Source organism: Oryzias latipes, chromosome 5 (genome assembly GCF_002234675.1).
Source record: "Oryzias latipes chromosome 5, ASM223467v1".
Lineage (NCBI taxonomy): Eukaryota > Metazoa > Chordata > Actinopteri > Beloniformes > Adrianichthyidae > Oryzias > Oryzias latipes.
Genome location: NC_019863.2, coordinates 24,472,893 through 24,481,817, shown reverse-complemented (window position 1 = coordinate 24,481,817; position 8,925 = coordinate 24,472,893). Strand labels below are relative to the sequence as shown.

At 45.3% G+C, this 8,925-nt stretch overlaps 2 protein-coding genes across 2 annotated transcripts; one reads left to right on the top strand and one right to left on the bottom strand.

Annotated features, from left to right (window-relative positions):
• Positions 1-1,604: 1,604 nt before the first annotated feature.
• LOC101172575 (histone-lysine N-methyltransferase SETMAR) lies at positions 1,605-4,060 on the bottom strand. The gene is made up of 2 exons (XM_004069202.4): positions 3,889-4,060; positions 1,605-2,672 (listed from the first exon to the last, which is right to left on the bottom strand). The coding sequence occupies exons 1-2, from the start codon at positions 3,979-3,981 to the stop codon at positions 1,875-1,877; spliced, it is 891 nt and encodes a 296-aa protein (XP_004069250.1). The 5' UTR covers positions 3,982-4,060; the 3' UTR covers positions 1,605-1,874.
• Positions 4,061-4,230: 170 nt separating this feature from the next.
• On the top strand, positions 4,231-8,887 carry ap5b1 (adaptor related protein complex 5 beta 1 subunit). The gene is made up of 3 exons (XM_004069201.4): positions 4,231-4,573; positions 5,382-6,176; positions 6,844-8,887. The coding sequence occupies exons 1-3, from the start codon at positions 4,436-4,438 to the stop codon at positions 8,713-8,715; spliced, it is 2,805 nt and encodes a 934-aa protein (XP_004069249.1). The 5' UTR covers positions 4,231-4,435; the 3' UTR covers positions 8,716-8,887.
• Positions 8,888-8,925: the final 38 nt, after the last annotated feature.

Here is an 8,925-nt window from a genome sequence, read left to right as displayed (position 1 = left end):
GCTGCGGCTGTCCAAATTTCTTCCCGGACACACGGCTGGTTGCCATGGAGATTCCAGGGACATCTGACTCGAGGATGACTGGAGTTGTTAATTCTGAGACAGAATGATGTTATTTATAAAACTGAAAGCAGGTTTAAAGCACAATCAATTTTAAAAATTGACATTTTGTTTCAGTCATATCTGTCATACTTCAAAAAGGAAACTAATGCAAATTTCTCATACTGATGTGCAGAATTTGTAATACTATGTCTGCGTATTTCCTCATTTTTATTTGTCTTCCAACTTTGATTTGACTTAAAAATGTTTATACAACTTAAATGGAATCATTAAAGTCCCATTCCAATCATCTTATGATCTATTCTGAAAGCATTCCCGGTGATCTTTAAGCTGTGATTATGCTGTTATTAGCCAAAATCTAAAAAACTGTGTCGTATTCTAGAACACACCAGTTGTTTCTGCAGAATGACAGGAGTTCATTAGAAATTTTACCAGTGTGAGTCTTTAAAGGTCCATTTTTTTTGGATATAGGATCTTACTCCTCTTCACTAACGAGACATATACTATCTTGTGCAAAAAGGTTTGATTATTCATTTAATTTATCATTATGAATTTAACAAGCTAGGTAAGAGATAATGCCCGATGAGGTGTCCATTTTCAGAAATTAACGGATGAGGCAGAGGCGTGAACTTTCGAGATGGTCACCTTTAATATTTAAGTTCATTGTGAAATTTGATAGAGATACTGACATGTCCGTAATAGTGCTATTTGAAGAACAGAGATCTTTTCTAAACTGTGGAACAACATATATCTAACTATGTTCCATGTACCTGTTGCTCCAGTTACCAACCTGTTTCCACCAGTGCAATAATAGAGAACATTCAGGTTATGTGACCGAAACGTTTTTTTTTAGCTGTCCATTATCACTTTTTAATGGACACCCTGCAGCCAATCAGAACTGAGTATTCACCCCTACCATTGGTATAAAAAGCTTTTCTTCTGAATAGAGAAATGAGAATACAGGCCGATCCAATGATTGCCTGTCCTCTTGCTGACACACAAACCGATCAACAGAAGGTTTCCATCTCCATGACCACCTCTGGGACCCACCGTGGATCCGGCTCTGGTTCCACTTTGAGATGAAACATGGTCTCTGCTCTAATTAACCCAGATGTGGATATTAATAAGATAAAAGCAGGTCTAGACTGAAAATGGGGCAGATTGAGAAGAGAAGGTCCATGCTAACTCTAAAGTGGGACACCTTGGTCCCTCCTCTGACGGGGGAATAAAGTCCGCTTCTATATAAACCCAACCCAGCGGCCCTTTGTTAATTGGTCCCCGCTTCTCTGGAGACTTGGGCAACATGAGAAGCTGAGAATATCCGTCAGGGAGCAAGATGTCACGCGATGACAACAAAGGCAGACATCAGTTGATGGTTGATGTTTTTTGTGCTCTTCTGTTTCAGATTCTGCCTTAACTTCAGCCTCAGCGGACGGTCAACTGATATCCAGCTTCATGTGCATCTCCATAGACGGGACTTAGGAGTGTAGAAATCTGTTGGAACAAAACCTGAACTGTAAAAAAAAAAAATTCCAATACAACACAAATTAGAAGTTCAAATGATTTTATTAGTTAGAAATATTCTAAAAAGTATTCTTTTACTGCACAAAGATAAAGACAGCAGCAAAATTAAGATCAGAAAACTCAAAATACCAATTGGGGAATAGTGCTGAGCTCAGGCATGACTCATTCTGCTGCTCTAATGGGCAACAAATGTTCAAGAATTCAGGGAGACTGAAAAACAGACCTATAACTTTAAAAAGCGTAATATTCAGGAGGAATTCTGACGTGCATGATCATTTATTTCAGCAAAGGTTTTAGTAGAGAATGGATAAATCCAGAGGCAGGAAGCCTGTGCACTTCTCGGCACCACAGCGGCACGGTTTCCTCTGCTGTCCGTTTGGCCGGCTGGCCTCCGCCACAGCAGGACTTTGCGTGGTCGTCGTCTCTGCAGGCTGCTGCTTCCTGCATCCTCCTGAATAGTCAAACGTCAGCTCCTCTTCAGTTCTGACGTCCCGTGCAGCAAAAAGCGCCAGGCTGGGAACGACTGAGTGCACGCGCACAGGAACCATAACCAGATTAGGCTGGCAGGAGTGGTTGAGAAAACGGCCTACATTTCCCACCCGGGTCGGGTCCACAAATGTTTCAGTGACAGAGCCTGACCCCGCATGCTCCACCACCGCGATGATGTAATTATTCTCCTCAGCACTCTGGCTCAGCTGCCGGCCCCTGGCCTCCACAAAGCTGACCACCTCCCCTGCATACTCGCACACGAATGTCCCACGGGGAATTTGCTGCAGCGTCCGAACTCCCCAGCCCTTGTTGCTGGTGTGGAAAACCTCCAAGCTGAGCTGCAGTCCCTTCTGCACCACCCGATTCGAGCAGGAGTCACTGCAGCTGCAAAGGGCATTGCACTCAAACACAGGTGAAGAGTAATCCGAGCCGGTTCTGTTGAGGTCCAGCAAAGCACCGGTGGCGTGGTACGCCTGCCCACCAGTCTGCAGGCAGGAGCAGCTCTCGGGGCAGCAGGAGCGGGAAAGGCAAGAGCAGCCGGGAAGGGTGACCTCAGAGGGGTCAACCGCACAGCCCGGTCCCTGGACATTATCCGGACAATACTGAAAGAGACAGGAAAGAATAAGGGCTCAAGCAAAGAACGTTTTCAAAAATCTGTATTTAGACTAAAACCTTTTTATTTTTTTAACCAACTTCTGTTTATTTTATTATTAAAAATCATATGGGCCTGAATGTTTTTGTCTAACAACACTAAAACCTTTGAAAACTTTTCCCCCCAAAAATAAATCATCTACAGATGAGCCTCTCATGAAAATTCTCTGATTCGAAAGGATTTAATTTCATGAGACTTTAATTTCAGAACACGAGGATGAAAATGTGAGCTTTCGGGCCCACATGAGCAGTTCTAAAAGAACTTAACTTTTGTAAAAGCAGCTTTAGTTTGGCCAGAACCAGTGTTTGTATGTATATAATATTACTCCTTCAAGAACTTATTTGTTTTATTCAAAATTAATTGGAAAGGAAGAGAAAAATGGAAGAACAGTGCATCTGCCTGCAACCACACTGACAGTTGATGTGCTGATTTGCTGCCACCTACTGGCAAAAGACCAGAATTATAATGCGATATAAAATTGAGGTTTTATTTGCAGCTGCAACCTTTCTGATAATTACAATTGTATGAATTTCTTAAGTGGTTAATAATCTTCGGGAGTTTCGTCCCCACAAATCTCATTTTTGGATCATTTTCCACTTGGTGTTTTATGTGAATCTTTTCTGACACGGAGTTTGGTTCCTGTAATTTGCACATGTTTACATTGTTGAGGCCCACGGAAGCCATCAAAAGAGTTACAATTGTCAATTTTACAGAATGCATAATAGACTACAGCATATTAAAGAACAAATAATTAAAACTGTTGGTTTCTTTTCCTGTTCATTTCTCTCTTTTTTATCAATGTGAACACTTGACATATATTTTTTTTTTACTTCCCCCTGGAACTGCTGACTGTAAAATACGTCATTGGATAGATTCTGTACGTGCATGTAAGCAGATATTTCGGCAACAGGCGGCAAGGATGATCACGTCTGCAAGTTTAGTCTGCAATGAATGAAATGAAATAATACACAGGTGTTTCTTGTTTCATAAACAACTCAGCACAGAAAAGAAAACATGATCCCAGCACTTCTTATCTGGTGATGCAGGAATATTGTTCACTTTGCAGCAAGCACAGTTCGCAACAATATTTATGCATCATATTATGGAATCAAGTAAATGCATAAGAGCATAAAAATAGAATCCCTGATCACATCCACTACAGTTACCTTGAATGTAGGGGTTATTGGATCTTTACATAAAACAGGAACATCCTCCAAGCCATCACTGATGTCCACCATGCGTTTGTTCAACGCATTCATGCTGGAAAATGAAAACAATAAAAAAAGAGAAAAAATAAGCAATGCAGCTTCCGGGTTATTCCTGGAAAACTGTCTCCACCTTGCGGTGGGGAGGAGTCATTGATGACCCATCAAACAACGTCACCTAAATGAATGACAATCTTCACAAACTTGTCATCTGTGATTTTTTTTTTTTTAGGGGGGGGGACTTAACTCTGGATTTTTTTGTTATTATTTTAAACTCTACAAGGTTTTCAAACAAGTCAAAATGGACTTGCTGTGCACTTTATTGCAGGTTATCCTCCGAAACATCAGGGGGCGCTGTTAGTTTAATTCAATCGTCACGTGACAAAACACAGAACTCGTGATGGTGTTTTGCAGCAGTTGAATCAATGAGGGATACTATTTTTCTTACGAAACCATTACGGAATGTTAAAAAACGTCGATGTCAATCAAGCCTGAAGTTTGAGCCATAATGGCGTCCGGCTGGGTGGAGAAGGTTTCCGCCTTCTGCCGCAGTCCAAGTCGCTTCCTCTTCGGGACGAGCTCGGAGGTTTTTCTCGCCGAGCTGCTCCGAGAGCTCCGGGACGACAGAGCAAACTACACAGTTAAGGTGAAATAAAAGGAGCATGTTCATACATGTATCCACAAAATATGTGTTTTTACTTAGCTGAGGTGGTCTTATTCGGTTTTTAGAGTTTTCTGTCTATTAATAATTTAATAATAAAACAGTCCACAGAGCTGCATAACAGTTTCGTGATTTTATTTTGAAAAAACGCACCTTACCTCCATAATTATGGCCCGCAGCAGCAGTCATTTGGCTTTGAGTTTCAACAATTCGAACAGTTTAAACCAGAAGGGCGTTATGGTGTGGGTACCCACAATGGGTTTGAAAAACTAAACAGGCATTTCATAATCTTGCTGATCATCTGCTGAGATATGACCACAAAAGACAAAAATACTAGAAAGCTATGTGAATAAAGTAGGAAAATTATTACAATATGAGAAAACATTTTACGCGAATCAGTACATTTATTAGTTAAAATTTATATTTTTTTAAAGGAAAAAGGTCGTCATTTTTGTGCATAAAAAAAGCAGATTCAGTGAGGTTCTTGATATCCATGCGATTTCTCTGAATCGTCTGCAACATACATTAATAGGGTAACACTCGATTGTTTATTTTGAAAAGGCATTTCGTTGTAAAATGAAAGCATACATTCATGATTTTTATTCTTGTAAATTGTTGAATTCTTTTCTAACCGTTAATAGTTTCTTATAATATTACGGCTGTATTCTCATAAAGATGTGTACTTTCCATTGAATTGTCTGACTTATTTCTCATATTTTTCATTTTTGATGGTGGCTCAGTTGTAGAGATCAGTGTTTACATTTTCTTTTCCTTTCTATCTTTGTTTCTCCAGGTCCTCCTGCTGTCTCCTCTGTGTGAGTACCCGGCACTGCTGTGCCCCTCAGACTCTGTTGGGGAGGAGACCGCTTTGGAGCTCATGTCCATCTTCACCCAGTCCCCTCCCAAGTTTGTGCAGTTCCGCTCTCAGCTCCTTGTGGCCCTCACCTGCGTCCTCACCTGCTCTTCGGATGTGAGCGGTCGGCTCCGAGCGTTCCCGGATTTCCTGGATCTACTCCTTCAGCTCGCTCAGGACACCAGCGACCTTCACGGCGATGCTGCCCCGCGCTCGCTCCGGGCCACAGCTTGCGACTGCCTGCGTGAGATGGAGGCCCTCTACCCCGGCCTTCTCTCCCAGCGCCTTGAGCTGCTGGGTGGACACCGGCATCAAGAAACCTCCAGGCTGCACCAGGCCTATGCGGGGTTGCAGGCCCTGGTCCTAAGAAATGCCGTCTATCAGCTCACTCAGGAGAAGGAAGCAGGTGCTGCACATTTAAGAGCCCTCTTGGGAGGAAATGAGTCAGTCGAATGCGAGGCAGACCAGAACGCAGGCCCGGCGAGCGGCAAAGACTCTGCTCCGCTGTCCTCTGTAATCTTTGGACCGATGGGCACAGTGCCGACTCTCCACACCGGACCCGACTGTAAGGAGCTGCGCTCCGCCCTCTCCTCCCTGCTGGAAGAGTCTTATCTCTTCACCCCTCTGAGCCAGGCTGCGCTGTTATACAGGCTCACAGAGGTGGTTGCCATGGTGCCCGCCATTCCCCCCACCATATTCAGAGCTCAGCTGCTGCGACTACTGGGAACCAGTGAGGTTTGTGTCAAACATGGTTGAAATTATGAGCAAATTTTGAAATAATTCTATGGGAACCAACATGTATTTACTTTGCACTTGTCTTTTCAACATTTGCTTAAAAATATGTATAAATGCATGTTTTAACATGCTCTTATGACCTTTTTTGTCAATGGAGGGACATGCATAAAGAAAATTAAGTTTAAAATTGCATTTCTAAATATTTCTTTACTAAAATAGTTGTGAATCGGGAGCAGATGAAAATATGATGGGACATTGACTGCATATGAGAGGAGATTGGGGGCGGGATTGCAGCCCCGCCCACAATTCGGAGGCGAATTTCTGATTAACTATTGCCGCTTTACAGAAACTATGTCCTAGAAAACGTAAAAGTTAAAAAATTAAAAGGCCACTGGAAACACTTTAAAAATCTGTAGAAATACATGTTAAACCTGGTTTCCTCTCATCTGTACAGTAAAAAAAAGCCTTAAGCTTTTGAGAAATCAGGGAAACTTCGATATATAAATATATCTATGCTCAGGATTATATCATACATTTAAAGTTTTTCATCTTTAATGCTGTAAAAAGAAAACAATACTTAAATCTAAAATCAGTTGCTTTATTGGTAAATTTCCCTCGTTTGAATAAAACTTGATAGAAGTCAGCTTTTGTTTTCTCCTCCCCACAGGTGACCCTCCTTCACACCACACTGCTGATGAAGAGCGCCTTCACCGACAGTCTGTTCAGCTCCGAGGACGAAGCGTTTCTCTTCAAGCGACTAGTTGTCCTATCGCAGCACCCGCTTCTGAGCACACCTGAGAAGCTCTTCTACATGGACTGCATCCTGCACTTTCCGGAGAACCGTCCAATCAGCTGCGGCGACAGCGACGAGGCCCTCCCTGTGCTGCTGACCCCCCGGCTGGCTTCAGCTCTGCTGCCCGTTGTGTTCAACGACAGCGCCACCCTGCTGTCCCGCTTTAACCTGCTGTCTCTGGTGTACCTGGAGGCGGGGGAGGAGGAGGACGGCCGAGGGTTGGAGTACCTGTACGAACACCTGACGTCGCTGCTGCGGATCGTAGAGAGTGGGGGCAAGCGGGAGAACGTTGTTACTTTCTTTAGAGCGGCCTTCCTCTTCCTTTTTCATTTTCACCACGTGGAGCGTTACTGCGACAACCTGAGCCAGCAGCTGTGCCAACTCTACCTCCAGCACACGCGCTTCGCGCCCCACCTCATCAACCTGGCCGATCGGACCCAGGAGAAGCTGCCTGACTCCTCCTGGGCTTTGGGGCTCCTGAAAGCCCTGCAGAGGGTCATTTCTGAGACCCCCGTCAGCCAAACGACCCTGCGTGACCTCAGATGGCATCTGAAGGTGCTGACTCGAGCGGCGGAGGAGGGAGAGATCTCGCAGCACGGCACACTCCGCTTTCTGTCCGGCATCATCCCGCCATCCTCATCCTCGCTGAGCTCAAGCGGCGATTGGCGCCTGGGAAACGGCATCCTGGGAGTTTGCCGTCGCTTGCTGGTCCACCCCAGTCTTGAGTCCATGTTCATCCCTCTGGCCGACATTCTGCAGCATGTTGCCGGTCACTATGGAGACACAGACATCCGGGACCACGCCCGCCTCTACTACACCCTTCTCACCACTCTGTCCAGGGAGAAGCTGGCCACCGTGCTGGCTCACCACGCTGAGGGGGGCCAGCAGGTCAAGAAGCGAACTCTGTCCTGCCTTATGACTGAGGGGGAAGGACTGACGAGCATCCTGACCATCCATGAGACGGAAGTCGCAATAATCAGACTAATTGAAGCTGATTGTGAACAGCTGGAAGCTGAAGACCTCGTGCAGGACGAGGCAGAGCGAGGAGAGCCCGTGTTGGAAACCTACAGAGCTCAGTTCGGCAGCGCCGCCTTCGCCTCACAAGTCACCCTGAAGTTCCTGCTGACTCACACGGAGACCCGAGACGCTCGCTTTGATCAGCTCTTCAGCATCCGCCTCCACTTCAGCCTCACTGATGACCACTACAGCGAGCTGCAGGACCTCAGCGTGCCGTGCCTGTTTAGGGAGAGGCCGCCGCCTGTCGTGACACTGACGCTGAAGCCCAGGGAGCCTTACCCAAGCAGCCTTCACGTCAGCGCCATCTTCACCACCCAAGACGGGCTCACCTGGCACACTACCTTACCAGACATCCGAGTGTGTTTTCAGCAGATCTTCCTGCCCCTGCCCGCCCCCCCGAGCTGGGGCAGGGCAGGGAGGCAGGCCGTGTTTGCAGGATTATGGGAGGAAATGTCTTCCGAAACGGGGGAATGTGCCAGCAGTCTGTTCTGCTGCCAGCTGGAGGAAAAGGCTCTGAGCGCGCTCGTGGAAAAGCACTTCCTCCCATTCCTGGTGTCAGATCCGTCCCACAAAGACGAGTTCAGAGCGCTGCTCTTCCTCCCCCCACAGTCCCACGTCCTGCTGAAGATCAGCTCGGAGGAAGACGCGGTGCATTTCTGCATCGCCACCGACAACTGGGAGCTGCTTCCTCACATAAACGACTATCTGCTGAAAATCACAGCCAGCTGACCTTTTGAGTTTTAACTTTTAACATTGAACTTTTGTCAAACAAAATGTTTGTGATTTAAAATAAAGTAATTGCACTTTAATCATTTTGACTGAAAATGACAAATGTGATCCAGACTTAAAACTGTGCTTCCTTCTTTCTTGATCGAATAAACAAACACTTCTTTAAATCTCACTCCGATCATCTTTGAAAATATTTCAAAAGTTGCCCCA